At 38.2% G+C, this 18,774-nt stretch overlaps 1 protein-coding gene and 1 long non-coding RNA gene across 3 annotated transcripts in view; one reads left to right on the top strand and one right to left on the bottom strand.

Moving 5' to 3' along the window:
- LOC129151269 (uncharacterized) overlaps window positions 1-18,769 on the bottom strand; it is a 39,294-nt gene extending 20,525 nt beyond the window's left edge. For both annotated transcript variants that reach the window (XR_008558001.1, XR_008558002.1), the window contains exons 1-2: window positions 18,484-18,769; window positions 10,663-10,777 (exon numbers count right to left, since the gene is read on the bottom strand). This is a non-coding gene — a long non-coding RNA (uncharacterized LOC129151269). The remainder of the gene's footprint in view (window positions 1-10,662; window positions 10,778-18,483) is intronic.
- MS4A1 (membrane spanning 4-domains A1) lies at window positions 5,818-11,994 on the top strand. The gene is made up of 6 exons (XM_054725533.1): window positions 5,818-5,976; window positions 6,400-6,519; window positions 7,945-8,001; window positions 9,502-9,738; window positions 10,720-10,825; window positions 11,696-11,994. The coding sequence occupies exons 1-6, from the start codon at window positions 5,818-5,820 to the stop codon at window positions 11,905-11,907; spliced, it is 891 nt and encodes a 296-aa protein (XP_054581508.1). The 3' UTR covers window positions 11,908-11,994.
- Window positions 18,770-18,774: the final 5 nt, after the last annotated feature.

Here is an 18,774-nt window from a genome sequence, read left to right as displayed (position 1 = left end):
ATTAAAACACAATTGCCAACCTGCTGGGCTCAGACCTGCACTCTACCACTTATAAGCCACATAACCTCAGGCCAAGTTACTAAGCCTCTGTGTTCTCAGTTCCCTCTTCTATAAAATTGTGGCAATAGTAACACCAATTGCATTATAAAGATTAAATGAGCTAAAATCTGAAGCTCTTAGAACCAGTTGTGTAGTACGAAACAAGAAAGTAACCAGTTGTGGCTATAATGAAAATAACTCTATTCCCCTTACTTTAATTTTTTCCCCTCAAAAGATATCCCGCTAAATGGAAATATCCTTAGATGTTACTAAGCCTCACAGGCTAACATTTCTGGAGGGGCTTGGTGGACACCAAAATGAACTTCAAATCCATCACAAAAGCTTAGAGTAAAAGTGGGCACTGGAGATGAGAGGAAGCTCTACTAAAGGGGGACAAAAATAAAATTTAACCATGTCATATCTATTTTCTAAAAACAGTATATAATATCACTCCTTTCACTGTTTCCCATAAGATAGCTTGATCTCACTGATCAGATCTCCTTTTTGTCCAAGGTCCTGTGCATTTTGTAAACCTGCTCTGAAGAGGCAGTTCAGTTTAATGTTCATTCTAACGTTTACTGACTTCATAATATGGAGAAAATGAGTTCTCTGTGTAATCCTAGTATGAAATTTCCTTGCAGGATTTATATCCCATTAGAGAAGCTACAATATGATATAGAAAGAAAATAGTAAGCAATGCAAATAGCTGTGACTTTAAAAGAGAAGTTGTTGCCATCGGTGAGAAGGGCAGGAACAACCTCTGGTCATGTGTGTGTCTCATGGGGAATTTGACTGAAAATACAGGGGCAGGAGGAGCATTTCACAGAGGAGAGGATTGAGAGGAGAAAGCAAGAGGCTTGTCCAGACCAGCGGCTCTGGCTCTGGTGGGGAACAGTGGGAAACAATGGGCTGGAGCTTAAGAAGTTAGGTAGAGCTGAACTGTGAAGGGATTCTTCACAGGCAATGACTGATTGGAGAGAGAGTTCAAGCTCAGGAAGAGCATGACCTAAGTAGTAATTTAGGGCATTGGATCACCAAAATGAGCCCCAAATCCTGCTTCAAATCCATCACAGAAAGAGGGAGGGTAGCCCTAGCCAGTTTGGCTCAGTGGATACAGCGTCAGCCTGTGGAGCAAAGGGTCCCAGGTTCGATCCTCCCAGGCCTGGGCCTTGGTCAGCCTCATGCAGGAGGCAACCAATGGATGTGTTTCTCTCTGTCTTTCATTATCTTTTCACTTTCTCTAAAAAATCAATGGAAAATATCCTCAAGTGAGGATTAACAAAAACAACAACAACAACAAAAAAGAGAGGGTGCATTAGAAAAGAGAAAGATTGAAGGCAGAAAAGCAAGATTTTTGTGCTTAAACCAAGAGAGGAAATGAGAATTGAATGCATGAGGTGATAGTGGAAGTAGAAAAAGGTTCACCTGCAAGATAAGGTACATTTCAGAGGCCCATACAGGATGACCTGGCCATTGAGTGAACGTGGGAGACAAAGGAGCCGAGTGACAGATGGCTCCAACATTTTATGCCTGGGTGATGGAGGAAACAGAAATAAAGCAATCTGAGGGATGATGCCTGAGGAAAGGCTGGGGACTCTGCAGCACAGTCCCTGAAGAGAACAGTTCCAGTTGAGTGATTCCCCTACAACTGGCTGTGAAGCATTGATGAGTGAGGAGGCGAAGAGGAAGTGGAGGAAGAGAGTGAAACCATAAGGTTTTGAGAAGCTTTGGGTAAAGGACAGGGGCACTGGGCAGTGTCAGGGGACACCGCTATGTTAAAGAAAGGGCTTTGGGATTGGGGGATACCACAGCACATTTTAATATTTAAAAAAAGGTCTGGTGATTACAATTTTCTTTAAATATTAAATATTTTATAAGTTGCAAGGTATCTCATGTTCTCAAAACAATACTTTGAATCAAGAGATCACAAAAGTAGCAAGCAACAGAGCTGAGACTAGCTCCTGCTAGATGGCATTAAGAACAGTGAGAATGATGATGCAACAACTGACTTCTTGAAGGATTAAAGTCTTGGTGGATAGAGATGGGCTGAAATGCACAGGCAGAGGGAAAGGAAGCAAGAACATTCTTCCTAAGAGATAAATAACACAGGAGGCCAGAAAGGATAAAAATGCAAAAGTATTTTGAGTGGCAAAGGAGGAAGTTGAGGTAAGGAAGGGAGAAGTTGAGGTAACAAAAGTTTTGAACTTCTCAGTAAATGATGGAATTATTAGACCTAAAAGTCATAACTCAAACCAAAACCCATGAAAGCTGTGAGCTCCCCTTCAGTGGGTGGAGAGAAACAGTGGTGTCTTCTAAAAATTAAAAGAGGTTTGCCATAAAATGGGGCAATGTCTAGTAAACTGAGTCCTATTTTAATATAGCTTAGAGAAAATAAGGTCCTATTATTACCATATTTTGACCAATGTGGTCAGTAACCCACATTGCTTATGAGTTATTAATGTACCAATGAGTCTTTGGGCATAATCATGTAGGGCACCATGTAAGTAATTACGAACAATTTTTTAAATAGAGCAAAGCTTTAAGAATTTACAATATCCTTAGGAGTATGTGATCTAGTTTTATATATTCCCATAGAATGAAGCTTTCATTACCCAGTCACTCTATAATGTCCTGGCATAATATAATCTATATATATAAAAGCCTAAGTAACCGTTCAACCATTCGACCAGTAGCTATGACATGCAATGACCACCCGGGGGCAGATGCTCAATGCACAGGCATGGAAACATGGAACAGACTGATGAATCTGAGAGGGAAGGGGGAAGAGGGGAGGTCAGGAAGAGATTAACCAAAGATCTTATATGCATACTAGAGGTCTGGTGCACGGATTTGCACACCAGTGGGGTCCCTTGGCCTGGCCTGCGGGGATTGGGCCAAGACCAGCTCTCCGACATCCCTGAGGGGTCCCCTATTGCAAAAGGGTGCAGGCCAGGCCGAAGGACCCCACCTGTGCACAAATTCATGCACCGGGCCTCTAGTATAATATAATATAATATAATATAATATAATATAATATAATATAATATAATCACACACATAAGTATATATATAAGAAAGAATATTTGCATAAGAAATGAAGGAGCATATAGAAACAGGTATGCTTTTGTTTATCTACTACCATTTTTATCTTAATATTTTTGAAAGCTTTATAGAAATTTCCATAACAAGACATTATTTTAATGGAGAAAATATAGTTTTCCCTAATGGTCATTACTGCTATCAGCCACTGCAGACATAGCCTGAGTAGAACTTGCTTACATAAATGGTTTATCTCACCAATAATACAGATACAACCTTAGGCCATTGAAAAAATATGGGGAAATTAAAAACAACAGAAGCCCAATCATCTAGATAATTGATGACTTTTGCTCTTTAAGTCATCCTCACTAAAATGAGCCCTCTGGAGAGGAGTGTGGTGCCTCCCAGCTCATTCCACACTTGTCATGGGAAAATTAACCTCTCTGAACCTCTATTTCTATGTCTGCATAAAGACAAAATGCCTATTTAGTAAGGAAGGTGTTGGGAGAGTTGGAACTAGATGCATATACACTATTCCTGGCTCATAGTAGGTGCTCAGTGAATAACTGTATGTGGTCTAGCTTGTTGTGTGGTAGAAAGAGCACCAGTCTCAGGGCCATGGTGACTACCTTCCGGTTTGGCTTGGTCACTGGGTGTAAGGTCTTTAACAAGGCATGTCCCATCCCTGGGCCACCATTTCCTCATTTGTCAAATGAACAGAATGGTTTCTGAGATTCCCCTTGAGTAGCTTTAAATCCTGCCTGGTGACCAGAATCAGTTTGTAAACTCCATAGTGGGCTACATTGATATATTCCTTTTGGTTGGTACAAAGCAGAACCCCAAGACCACACCACATATGAGCAAAATCAAGTTCAAAGCATTCAGTCAAATCCTCCTCTCTTTCCTTCAGCTCAGACAGATATTCTTTCTTCAATTGATTTGTAATCACGCAATTTGAAGGAGAAGAAAGAGGTTCATTAGTAAAATAGACTGAATTCCTATTCCCTACAGGGGACAAAACAGTCTGGTACCATAGGTACCTCATTATAGAGGTTAAAATCCACATTTTAAATCTCTATTAGTCATGAAACTTTGAACCGTTACCTAACTTTTCTATGCCCTTGCTACCTTCTGTACAAAGTAGAGACAATGACTTATCCCTAATCTACTCTGTGAGGCTCAAATGAGATGCGAGATGTGAAATCTCTTTGTCACTATAAAGTGGGTACAAAGGTGAGGCCCAGAAGACATCCAATTACCTGTCTCATGGCATACCTGTAGTTGCCTGGCTCTGTGTGACTTCAGTAAGATAAGCAAGATGGACAGTCTTGGTCTCCAAGTCTCCTTACACAACTTGCAGTCAATAAAGACAAGAACAAAGATGTGTCCCGAAAGAAAGATTTCCAGGGCCCAGGAGAGACCAAATAGAATTCATGTAAGAAATTGACATAAACAAATGAATACCAGAAGGAAGCCCCAGGTAAAGAGGGCTGAGCAGTCTTGAAGTATTAGAGCTGGGAAGGATCTTGGTAATAATCACTGTCTAACTTCAGAAATGAATAAATTATGAATTCTAAGAACAACTAGCATTTACTACTTTCTCGCTATGTACTAGGCACTTTCACATGTTAACTTGCTTCTCACAAATGTCTGTGAAAGGGGTATTGTGCTCATTTTTCAGATAGAAACAAGAGAAACTAATGCTCAAAAGATAATAATGCTAAAAACAAGAACAGCAACAAAACCAGCTAATAATTATTCAGACATAAGTACCTTACATACATTTATTTCTTCAATCATATTTATAAGAAGCTACTAAAATACTGGATAAGAGAGAACAAGATCTCTGCTTTGATGGAATTTATAAACAAGCAAGCAAATATAATGGGTGTATTGTGGGAGAGAGTAACTAGCAGGTTGAATCATTGATTGAGGGTTCAGGGAAGGCTTTTCTGAGAATCTGACATTTAGCTCCATCTGAGTAAAAAGACACCAGCCATCCACAGACCATCAGCTCATTTAAACCTTATAGCAACCCTATGAGAAAAGAATTATTATTATCTTCCATAACAAGAGTTCAACTTGGGGCCCAGAGACTTTTTAAAAATTTGCCCAAGGTTCACAGCAAAAAGAAGAATCATGATTTAAACATAGGCAATCTGAATCAGGAGGCCATGGTCTTACATACAACCTTAGAGAGCCTCCTTGAAGTGATAAACTCAAGATCACAGAGTTAGTGGTAGAGGGCAGACTAGAACCAGCCCTTCCTGACTCCAAGGACAGACATCATCATATTCTGTCATGATGCCTCTGGTCCATCACAATGGACAAAAACAAATAAGCAAAGGAATAAGGGCAAGTCCATACAAAATGCATTTTCCAATACTAAAGCATAAGGAAAGCATCCAGGGCTGAGAGACAAACAGAACATGCAGATATATGAGCATGGTGTTCTCTATAAAGATAAATTATGCCCCAAACATAGTTGTCAAAAATACTGGCAGCAAACCCTGGGCCCATATGTCCTTGCCTGAGATGCCCCATCCGAATCCAGTAGGACTTGCCTCAGATCCAAAGTCACAAGGAATAGGCCATGTTTACTCTCAAAGACACCCATGGAAAAAAATACTGAAAAAAAAGTATTCAGGTTGAATGACACAAGATAAAAGACTACTGAAATCCTGTTCTCTCTCTTCTCATTTTATTATTTGTTTTATTTTTAGGATTTTTGAGGGTGAAATGACGACACCCAGAAATTCAATGAGTGGAGCTTTCCCAGCAGATCCTATGAAAGGCCCTATTGCCATGCAACCTGTTAAAAAAATCATTCCCAGGAAGGTATCTCCTGTGGTTGGCCCCACACAAAGCTTCTTCATGAGGGAATCCAAGGCTTTGGGGGTGAGTCAGTTACCCTCTATTCCATATCCTAGGGATTCTCTGGATTATAGAAGTAGATGCTATAGACCAGGTTCAGGATTCAATCCAATCTGATTTAACCTGAGGTGTTCTTTATGTCTGAAACGGTGGGTCAAATCAGAGATGTACAGAGAAGTTATCACAGTGATTTTTTTTTATTTTGAGGCTTATATATGACATCCCAGTTCATCACCAGCATCCTAGGCATATCTGCCTTGGAAATGACCCACCTTCTTCACCCAGGTGGTGAAGAAAATGAATCCAAACAAGACATAAGTCTTGGCATCTTCACCACTTCTTTTAGGCATTTTACATAGGCCCAAGCCAGGGCTTACAGCCTTACCTTTGCTTTCTGACTTGAGGATGATTTAAATTCACTCACCAGTGCTCCTATTTTCTCCACAGGCTGTCCAGATTATGAATGGGCTCTTCCACATTGCTCTTGGTGGTCTCCTGATAATCCACCTGGAGGTCTATGTACCTATCTGTGTAACTGTGTGGTACCCTCTCTGGGGAGGCATTATGGTGAGTAAAAATTCACAACCACTTGGGGAGTGATGCAGACAAAAATTTTAAAAAGGCTCCACAGGAATATGCCAGATTAGTTCTGTGTTGAGGAAAGTTGAGTAGGAGATAGCTTGTCTGATTAAAATAATTTGGTGGAAAGAAACTTGACTAAATTGAGTATGAATGACATTGTTGAGAGTTAGTCACCATTGCTTCATGTGAAGTCAGAGAAAGATATTCTACATGAATCTGCAAAGGGAAGGAAGAGTGTTCAAAGCATGACTTATCCAAAGTCAAGTTGGGCGGGCAGAGGAGCACTAGACATTTGGACTATATAACATGGTGTTTCCGAAAGCAAACGGGGGTAAGACCATCCCACTTCCAACTGGTCCTTCTTCCTTACAATTCTGTTAAGTTACTATTGCACATGGTGAAATTAGTTCCATCCTAAATGAATCTTCTGTAGCTTATCAGGAGAGCAGCATTCCTTATGGCTGTTTCATGTACATGTTTTTCAAGCTTGTGAGCCTGTCTGGGTGTGGTATGGGGCAGCATTTTAATAGTTGCTACAATAAAGCTGAGCCCAAGATTTTCCGAACAAGGGAAGATAGATTAGAACAAGAATTTTCTCCATTTTTACAGCTTGAACAGTAGAAAAAGAAAATGAGAAATAATCATCAGCACTTCCTGTAGCAGCCAACATTTTAATAGGGTGCCTATGACATTCAGGCCAAATATTTCCTACACTGATTCATTCTTCATTAACATCAGTCATGTAAATCATTGGGAACTACAAAGAGCAATCATACAAAAATTTTTAAAAAATAAAACCAAAACTTTTATATCCATAGTCTGACTACTAATTGATATGGAAATGTGAATTCTGCTTCTTTGTGTTTTTTTTAAAATTATTATTATTTTTTTTAACCTTCACCGGAGGAGTGAAGATACTTTTTTTCCATTGATTTTTAGTGACAGTGGAAGGGAGGGTGGGGGAGGGAAGAGAGAGAGAGAGAAACATCATTGTGACAGACACCATGATTGGTTGCCACCCACACGCACTGGAACCAGGGGGCAGGGATTAGACCTGAAACCCAGATACAGGCCCTTGACCTGGGATCAAACCTGAGACCCTCTGGTGAGCAGGTCTACACTCTAACCACTGAGCAACGCTGGCAGGGCATCTTTGGCTCCTCAATTGGTTGAATAAGAGGCATGGATTGAATGTAGTTGAACTTGAATAAAGGGGAAATATGACCACTGAAAAAATAAATGAATCCAATAAAAATGGCTATGTAGATTAGTGAAAGTGGTTGAAAGCATGGCTAGCTTTTTTACAACCCAGTTCTCAATGTTACAAAGTAATCACTCTCTGCTTCTCTTCCCCTCTGCCAATTCTCCCATCTTCACACCCTTCCCCACCTACCACTTCTCTTTTCACAGTACATCATTTCTGGATCACTCCTGGCAGCAGCCAAGACAAACTCCAGGAAAAGTTTGGCAAGTAATCATATGTTCTTCTCTCCCACATATCAGAGGAATATTTGATTTCTCAGTTGAAAACAAATACCCTTAAAGACCTTTGGAATCACAATAGCATTGAGTTCTCTCAACCCTAAAAAGCAAAAGATCCTCTACAATGCTATTGTGATTTTATTTAAGAAAAACTTGAAAATGAGATCTACCTGAAATGTATCCATGGAAACAATTTAAAGGCAGATGAAGAGCATGCTTATGATTTTATGACTGATAAATGCCGTGTGAGACTAACAAATTTCTCTCAGGCCACCATTTAGGACAGCATCTAATCAATGCTATGATTGACTCAAGTCCTAATTGACTTTGAGCTATAATTTTGAGCTCAGTTTATCTCCATGTACCTCTAAGTTTTCACCTGTAAATGGAGATAATAGTACTTATTACCATATGTCATTGTCATTAGGATGAAATGGAGTAATATACAGGAAAGTGCTTCGGAGGCACTTTCACTCCGGAAGAGCTCCCATATTGTATGGGTCAAGAGCTCACCAGCAGGTTTCCTCCCCAATTTGTTTTTTACACCTAGTAAGCTATTACTGACTGAGTCACTTCCAAAGTCAGTGAGGAATTGAGTGAACTGAAATGCTCTACTCCAGAGGTGGTCTGACAAACTCAGTTTGAGTGTGTGTGTGGGCGAGATGAGGGGAGCGGGGGAGAAACTGTTTATGAAGGTCACGTTGTTTTATTCTCCAAATACAGCCAGTCCTACTGACTTGCCATTTGTAGATTATACATTCATGGATGAAATATGTGTGTCTTAAAGTAGTCATCAATAATTTCATATCTTTATGGTACTTGTCACATATATTTTCCTGTTTTGACCTTTTATCGTCCTTGCAAGTTAGAACACTCCCACTGACATCTTCTTACCTATGCTACCAGAGACATCAGCCCTAAAGATGGCTGACTGCAATCGATGTCAGTAGGGAGAAGATGGTGTTATTAATCTTGCTGTTCTTTGTTTTCACTTGGTGGTCCAGATTCAGAGGGTCTATCTGCTCTTTCCCTATATATACCCACTTTTTTTATGGAAGAACCTTCTTTTTTCTCTCCCTTCTACCTTCTTACACAGACAGATATAGTCTGAATACTATTTATTTTCATTTACCCAATAAATATTTATTAAATACCTACTAGGATGGTAACAATGGTAGTGAAAAGAAGTGCAAGTGGACAATTTATAAGAATAAAGGATTACTCCTACTTTTTTTCCTGGATAAACTGATTGGATAGTGATGGCATAAAATGAGACGGGAAATATGGACAAAGGCACAAAATTGAGAGATGAAGGTTTTTATTTTACAGTAACAGAAAACTAAAAACAACTGAGGGAGGTGTGGTAAGGGATGATTTAGTAGTACCTCTGTGAGTCAGAGGAATGAGATCTGGAATACCTTCTTAGGTTAAATTCTCCAAATGGAAATCAAACCCAATTAATGGCTCTTTATGTTTTCTTTTCAGGTCAAAGGGAAAATGATAATGAACTCAATGAGCCTCTTTGCTGCCATTTCTGGGATAATTCTTTTGATCATGGACATATTTAATATTACAATTTCCCATTTTTTTAAAGTGGAGAGTCTGAACTTTATTAAGGCTTCTGTGCCATATATTAACATACACAGCTGTGAACCAGCTAACCCCACTGACAAAACCTCTTTATATGTACAATACTGTTACAGAGTTCGATCCATGTTCTTGGTAAGTGTGAAATATGATTCCTTTTCAGAGAGGAAGTGTGGCATTTTTATTATGAGCATCAACTCTAGATCCAGACTGTCAGCATCTGGTGTTTATTGCCTCATGCCTTTGGGCAAGAATTTTAACCACATTCTGTCTCAGTTTTAATTATGAAATGGAGAAGATAATAGTACTTACTTATATCCCTGTTTTGAGGGATGAGTCAATATATGCAAAACATTTAAAAGTGTCTGGTACACAGAAAGTGCTATGCATGTATTTGTTTTAACATTAATATTATTAATGATATTTACATTTATCATTATTATTATTAAGATGAACATTGAAGAACTGCCTAAGTTGTTATGAATAGCTTTTGCCTCAAGGAGTTTTTTGTTTTATTTTGTTTTTAAATATATTTTTATCGATTTCAGAGAGGAAGAGAGAGAGATAGAAACATCAATGATGACAGAGAATCATTGATTGGCTGCCTCCTGCATGCCTACTACTGGGGATCGAGCCCACAACCCGGGCATGTGCCCTTGACGAGAAACAAACCTGGGACCCTTCAGTTCCTAGGCTGACACTCTATCCACTGAGGCAAACCAGCTAGGGCTGCCTCAAGGAGTTTTTAGTGTAGAGTTTGAAGGGGGAAAGTGCATATCCCAAATGTGAAGAGGTTTCCTTGGTGTGATACCACCTAAATAAAGCTGGATACAATTAATTTGTGACTCAGTAATTATTCTTTCCTACATAGAATTGATTCTTCAACTATTATTCACTTTCTATCAGCAACATGGATTAACTATTTTTTTTCTGTGTCAGGAGTTGCTAAGGCTTAGGGTTACAAACATACTGTAATTCTTAAAGATAGTCATTATTCACCTAAAGAATTTATTTTTCAATCACTTAATTTTAGTCAACAGTCATTTACTGAGCACTTACCTTATTCTTATGTTTTTTATTATTACATTTCATCCTCATTTTTTCATTGTTCTTCAGAGCCTTTTCGCAGTGATGCTGATCTTTGCCTTCTTCCAGAAACTTGTGACAGCTGGCACTGTTGAGAATGAATGGAAAAAACTTTGCTCCAGACCCAAAGCTGTAAGTAGTAGCCACCCTGTCCTCAATCTCCCTCTAGGAAAATCGTGTCTTACAAAACAAAACAAAATAAAACAAAACAGATCCAATGAGACTTTGAGCCTGGGAGCTTCATGAAAAATGGTCTTGGCATCTTACTGGGAAGCAGAAAATACCAATAATGATAGAAAATGTCTTGAAACTTAAAATAAGTCTAAAGGTTAGACAGAGGAAACAGTTCTATAGTATATGCACCCTCCTTCTAACCTTGACTTCTGCTTGACTCAGGCATCCAACTTGATTCCATACGTCATGTGCAGATGGCTGAAGGTTGATTAAAGACAATAGTTCTTCCACTTGATTTCTCAGTATTCCCTTCTTCCACCCAACCACCTTTTCTTCCCTCTAATCCCTCTTCCAAAACAATAGGTTCAAAAAAGCTCCACAACTGGGAAATATCTATTATTAACTGCTTCAGAACCATAGAATGTCAGATTTAGTACAGAACTTAGGAATCAGCACTAATTATTTCATTTTGCAGATGAGAAAAGTAGGATTAGAGACCAAAAATTATTTTTTCCAAAATTATCTCCAATAAAGGCAAATCAAAGTGAAAATATAAATTCCTCTATTATTACAATGTTCTTTCCCAAATATTGCGTGATCATTCCTGGAAAGAGGGCAAAAACTGTTGGCATTGAGGATAAATCTTGATAAGTGATTGGGTAAGAATATGAGCACCTAGGAAACCAATCCTGGCACTTGGAGGAACATGGGAAATAAAATAAATAGCATAAAAACAAGGAGTTATTTGATAAATATTTGTAGAGATTATTGAGAAATATGCCAATGATAAAAGTCAAGAAAAGTTTATTGAATTTTGTGTTCTAGGATGTAGTTCTTCTCCTGTCAGCTGAAGAAAAAAAAGAAAAGGCAATTGAAATAAAAGAAGATGTGGTAGAGTTGACTGAAATATCTGCCCAACCAAAAAATGAAGAAGACATTGAAATTATTCCAGTCCAAGAAGAAGAAGAAGAAACAGAAGTAAACTTTCCAGAACCTCCCCAAGACCAGGAATCCTCACCAATAGAAGATGATAGTGTCCCTTAAACTTTTTTTCTTTTTTAGTTTTCTGTTTCCTTTTTCTAAGCATTAGTGTTCATAGCTTCCAAGAGATATATTTCCCCCCATTTCTTGAGACACTCTGCATGTATCTCCATATATCTCTCTGGTCTTTGCATGGAGTGACCACAGAGCATGCGCATTCTCTCTCTCTCTCTCTCTCTCTCTCTCTCTCTCTCTCTCTCTCTCTCATTCAGGAAATATAGCTATTGTAGCAGATTGCATTATAATGTTTCTTGTTTAGAGCAGTTTTCTTACATTTAAAAAAGGCAGAATGTGATTTTTCACCAGCCTTTGCCTTGGATAAGTAGTAGCCACAGTAGTGTTTTAGCGTTTTTTTGTTTGTCTGTTTTGTTTTGTTTTCCATTTCTTCCCTTCTCAACAGGAAGATTCTGCACCTGATGAAAAAGATAAATGACTGCTGTATGCCATCCGTAAACTATCTCTAATTCCTACCCCATCTACATTTTGGGTGTAGTCCCTTTGCACCACTGTTTTAAGGAAAGCAAAAATAATAATAATGAGGTGCAATAAGGAGCCTATCCCACTATCTTTCTATGGGGCTGACATTGATACACACTGAGCCTCCATAGCCCTTCAGGGAGGCTCTGAGAGACCAACACCCAATCCTTTCTTTGTACAAACAGCACAGCTTATAAATGGCCATGTCTCTATCGGTCTTAACTTTCTCTAACCCCTGCTCTAGGCTCTTGGCTGCACTGTTTACCTACTTTTAGTCTTTAGAAAAGAGAAGAAAGAATAAAAGAATAATACCAGGAGTAGCCATATCTCAAATAATAACCAACATTTGTATTTGTAGAATATTTTCTAGTCAACAAAATATTTTATCAAATAATTGCTTTTGATCATCCCTGATAAAAAAGAACCCCTATCCCTATTTTACAAATGATTCAAAAAGGCTAACTAATTTGTAACTAAGTAAAGGTAATTTACAGCTAGTAATTTTGAGGGGCTTTTTCATTACTAAATCTTCTTACTCAAATCCTGTAATGTTTGAAATAACCAAATTACCTACCCAATGCCCACATAAACTACTAGAGTTAAGTCAAAAGGTTTTATCAAGCACCTACTCTCTGACCAGCACGAAACGGGTGTTGAGAGAGACACAAAAGAGTCAGAAATCAAATTTTACCATGTGGGGATAAAAAGACTTAGACATTCACAACCTTTTCAAAACTACTTACATCATTGATGTATAATTGTTTGTTAGATTACATAATGTAGATACTGAGTTATCAATGCTACAGACTAAGTGCTACAGACATTGTGAGAAAGAAGATCATGCTTAAAAATTATATAAATAGTTACAATGCCTAATCTCAGGCAACAGCTATCCTACTTATTGATTCTTGTTCATGTTCAGAGAAACTAGTACCCTATAAAGAAAGAATCTTAACCTAGGAAGGTCACTATCATCTATCAACTACATTTGGACATTTGCTACATGTTGAGTGCTGTCAGATTCTGGCAAGTGTATAGACAATGTAATTTCCACTCCCTGTGATATTTCCATTTTGTTAGGGGCCACCAATGGAAGATATTTCCTCTGATTAGAAAGAAAAAGGAGTTGGATATTTCTCTATGTAAAGTCCTCAAAATTAGCTTTAAATAAATAAAACTATATTTGTATTCTTATCTGCAATAGACGATTCCAACATGGTATTTCCCCAAGTCTTCTTTATTCCTATAACATCAGACCATGTGAGGCTCCTAAAGCCTTAAGTTCATATTCACACAACCCTAATCTGGGTGTGAATTATAAAGTATCAGGATATTGACTATTAATGTCAGTAGATTCTTACATATACACTTGCCCAAGGAAAATTTTCACGGGACAGGTAATTAATAATGTGTTCCTCACTCTTAGCACTCTGGAATTTGACTGAATTATATGGTAGGCACTCCTGCATTGAACTAGGGGAAAGGGAAGAGGGCATGGCAATGCTAGATTCAATGAAAAAAAAAAAAGAGAAAAAAACCTTAAAAAAAGGACAATCTCTTATTTCTTATTTTCTCCACTTCTGAAGTACATATGAGGTTCCCCTTCCAAATCCATGGTTTCCTTAAAATTTTATTTTATCCATTTTATGATCTCAAATAATTAGTTTTTATCCACCTCAGATAACCACTTATAATCTGAGACACTGTTAATGTCTGTTAAAGAAGAATGAATATCCTTGCTATGACCTTCTCCCCAATTATCCCTAGGGCAATTTTTTCATTATAGGGTGACTGACCACCCCAGTTTGTTCAAGACTGAGGGGTTTCCTGGGATGCAGCACTTTCAGTGCTAAAACCCAGATAGTCCCAGGCAAATCAGGGTGATTTATCACCCTCATTCATAGTAATACAGAATTTTACCCACCTATAGTTACTGTATAATATAATCTGCTTTTATACTTAGTGTTTTCATAAATATTTTCCTTATTGATATAGAATTTTCATAAGTATAATTTTTAGTTGCAATTTAGCCCTCCATTAAATCAAGATAGAATTCACCATTCTATAATTGGTTACTTAGGGTATTTCCATTTTTTTTTTTTTTTTTTTTGCAAATCACTTTTGGAACTGCAGAAACCTTGAGAAAAAAACATATTTCCTCTTCTCATTATTCAAAATGTGGCTTAACACTTCAAGCCTTGTCAAAGTCTGTCAGAGGCCTAAACCTAAGAGCTAAAACTATAGAATTCTTAAAAGAAAAAATGGTGTAAAGTTTGAAGTCTTGGATTAGGCAATGATGTTTTAGATGTGACACCAAAATCATAAGCAAAGAAAGAAAAAATAAATTGAATATCATCAAAATTAAAAACCTTTGTGTGTCAAAGGGCACTATAAAGAAAGTAAAAATAAAACCATTGAAGGGGAGAAAATATTTGAACATGATGTATCTGATAAAGGTCTAGTATTCAGAATGTATAAAGAAAGTTTACAGGTCAACAATAAAAAGACAAATAAGCCAGTTAAAAAAACTTGGCAAAATTTTTGAATATATATTTCTCCAAATGTACAAATGGTCAATAAGCACATGAAAAATGCTCAAGTCACTAAGGAAACGTATATCAAAACCACAATGAAATACCACTTCACACTCATGGGGATGGCTATAATAAAAAATAAAGTAATGATTGTTGGTGAGGATTTGAAGAAATTGGAACACTCATACACTGCTAGTGGTATTGTAAATGCTTTAGCTACTTTGAAAAATTGTTTGTCAGTTTCTCAAAAAGCTAAACATAAGTTACTATAAGACCCAGTAGCCTACTAGTAGGTATATATACTCAAGAAAATTGAAAATATATGATCACACAAATTCTTTTCTACAAATGTTCTTAGCAGCATTATCCATAATGGCCCCAAAGTAAAACAACGTAAAAGTGTATTGACTGATGAATAGATAAATCAGTGTGGTATCTATACTATAATAGAGGAATATGCAAATTGTCCGGGACACCATCACAGTAACAGTAATGACTGAATAGCAGGCTGCATGGGGTGACCAGGCTGGCGGGGGGGAGTCTAGAATATAAGTGAGACAGGAAGAGTAAACAAGAAACTAGATCTGAATTAAAGAAAAAGAAAAGGGTCATATTTTAGAGATATTTTGGGCTTAATGGGTGTGAAGGGCTTTATAATACTTAAAAAAGGAAAAAGAAAGAAATCAAAGCTATCTCTCAGTTTTGAGTTTGGATAATGGGGAGTGGGGCAGGAGAGGAAGCTGGGAAAGGAGGAGCATGGGAACTGGATCATGAGCTTAGATAATTTTACACAGTGGATTTAAAATTCATTATGATGTGTATTGCAGATATCTGGAAATGATAGTTTTAAAATCAGATTAGAGAACAGGATTGAAAATGTAATTGCATGAAGTTTCACCTAAAATTGATAGTTATGGGAATGAATGACAACTCCAAGGGGAAGGCAACATTTTGTAAGGAATGATCTCATTTACTTGTCCAAGAAAGTGATGTTAGTGAAGATGAAATTGAGGATGTCTAATAAAGTAGGAGATGGACTTAGAGGGTGGTCTGTCTTCGAAGCTAAAGAAGGATGAGTGTGTCAAAGGGCAAGGAAGCAGGCAAGCAATGTTGTTAAGAAATTCCAAAGAATGAGAGTCCAGTAGAGGTCATTGGATTGAGCAATTAGGAGTAGCTGGCAGCGTTAAGGGAAACAATTTTAGAAAACTACTAAAGCGAGAAGACAGTCTGCAATTCAATGAAAAATAAGTGTGACATGAAAGTGTTTGCGCTATGAAAACAGACTCTGCTTTGGGGCTATCTACCTAATAAAAGAGTAACATGCTAATTGACCGTACCTTCGTGACACCCACCAGCCAATCAGGAGTGAGTATGCAAATTAACCAAACAAAGATGGCTGGTTAATTTGCATATACAGGCGCCAAGTGGCTGGGGGTTGGGTGGGAAGCTTGTGTCGCAGGCGTTCTGCACCACCCCAGCCGCTCTGGGCCTCTGGGCAGCATGGGAAGGCAGAAAGGTTGCTCCGGCCAGAGTGAAGGCAGTGCCAGCAGCCAGGGGAAGGAAGGCCCATTCTTGCATGAATCTTTGTGCATCGGGCCTCTGGTTTGGTCATAAAAGGAAAGAGAGATGACTCAGTGGTTTGAGTGAGAAGCAGAACACGGAATAGCATGGTGGGTAGTCTAAAACCTGCTGGCACAAATAGTTGCAAGGCTACATTCATGTAAGAAATCCAAATATGTAGTGAGCACCTCCCTTGGCTTGTTACTGTTCTGAGTGATGAGTATACAGAATCAGGCAAAAGTAGACTTACAGTTGTGAGCATGCAAAAGTTTATTCTTGTTAATTATTGCATTATTTGTCATATACAAACAACTGTAAACCTACTTTTGCCCCACTCTGTATAACAGAGTGAACAACACAGACAAAAATCCTTGCCTTTGTTTGCATCACTTAGATGCATCAATCTGCTGTCACTAGTCAAGAGGATGTTGCAAAGTCTGGCCACTCTCCTTCACTGAAGAGCTGGGGTTTGTTGTATCACTTCCAACTTACTGACATTCTAACAACTCACTGACAACTGTGTGTGACTTTTACAATGTTCTTGATCTTCTAACCAATATTTTCCCAGCTTTGACAGGAACAGCCACTGCTGCCAATACTAGAGAAACAAATTTGTGGGCTGCAGCATCAATGACAAGAGCGATATTACTCTAGGAACCAGATGAGATGAAGCAACAGAGAAGGGGCTGGTCACAAAGTGGCAAAAAGCTCTCACTGTGTCAATAACTCTGACACCATTTTCCACCAGCTTCAGTAAAAGAGCTGCCCAGAGATCTATTCACAACTCTCTGTGCTTTTATCTTTACAGGAAATGAAACTTGTAAAATGACAAGTTTTTGCATTGTGCAGGAAACAGCTGCAGTGAATCTAAGCTTATGACAGGAACAATCCAAGTCACAAGGTGGTAGAAAACTTTATTAAAAATTATACAAACGCACATACATTTTTTTCTTTTAAGTAAATGTGAATTAGGTGCTTGTCAAAATAGCAAGCTGAGCTGCATCCAGGATGTATCATTTGCAGACCTTTTGTTTGCCAATGCGGAATGGCAACAGATTCTTTTAAACACTTTCTTTTTCCTAAGCCCTCTTGAAAATTTTACCATTAGGAAATTTCTAAGATAGACAAATTTGGAAATGGGTATTACTGACTGGGGGAATGCAAGGAGTAGATTTAAGCTGAAATGAGTTTTACACAAGCATTTTAGCATTAAAAGAAGCTAGGATATATGATATTTTTATTCTGCTGGTTTTCAGTTATAACTGTTCACTGGAATCACCTGGGGAGTTTTTAGTCACTCCTGACCCTTGAGTGCCAGTCCAGAGATTCTACCAATTGTCCTGGTTTCAGCTTGGGCATAAGAATTTAAAAAAAAAAAAAAAAAAAACTTCTCACGTGATTCTAATATGTATCAGTTTAAGGACCACTATTCTAAATTCCTTCTATGAAATCCAAATACTTAAGAAAAAGTAATTTAAATAACTAGTATCACTTAAAATAGCTTCTGAAATATTACTTTTGAATTGTAAAGACAATATTTCAGAATTTGGAAAAACAACAAGAAAAACCAACAACACAAAACAGGCCCTTTCTGACCACCCAGTTTCCCCTTGCTCTTTAGACACTGCCCCCACACCCCCTTCATCCGAATTCTCTGCCCGGCACTCACTTGTCACAGTCTGGTGTTCCTATCATTTATTTATTTGTTTCTCATTCTTAGACTATCCCAGAAAGAGAATAAAAGTGTAATCGCCCCAAACATGCATGACATTTTAGAAAGGCAAAGATTAACCATGGAGGACATCTGGTGGTAAAATCTGTCACCATCATATCACAATGGCTTGCTTCTCTGGACCACGCTTGCCACCAGAGGCTGCTAGTCAAGCTCAGATACTACACAGAGTTTCCAAGCCATTGTCAGACTTCACCTCTTTCTAAACATTGTTTTAACCACTGTCTACATCAAACAGAAAACTGATGCCAGGTAGAATCTGAAAGGTAAACTCACCTCAGCAGGTGGATGGAAAAGTCATTCTGGTGTCTTGCTAAATATTCCATTCATCCACTTCCTTATTTGGCTACTTTTTTTTTTTTTTTTTTAAGCGAGTCACTGCCTCAGCTACTCGCCTTTTCATTATCTCCACCTTCGAATCTAAAGTGCATTTGTGGCAATATTTGAGGGCAGGAAATGCTACCGGTGATGTGGGTCGCTTTGCCGCAGATGTGTGTACAAGAAATGCGCCAGAAGGGCCAATGTCTGAAATGGATGTTTGGAGAAGCCACTTCTAGAGATCCCCAA

This window comes from Eptesicus fuscus, chromosome 13, assembly GCF_027574615.1.
Source record: "Eptesicus fuscus isolate TK198812 chromosome 13, DD_ASM_mEF_20220401, whole genome shotgun sequence".
Taxonomy (NCBI): Eukaryota; Metazoa; Chordata; class Mammalia; order Chiroptera; family Vespertilionidae; genus Eptesicus; species Eptesicus fuscus.
This window is presented reverse-complemented; position numbering and strand designations above follow the sequence as displayed.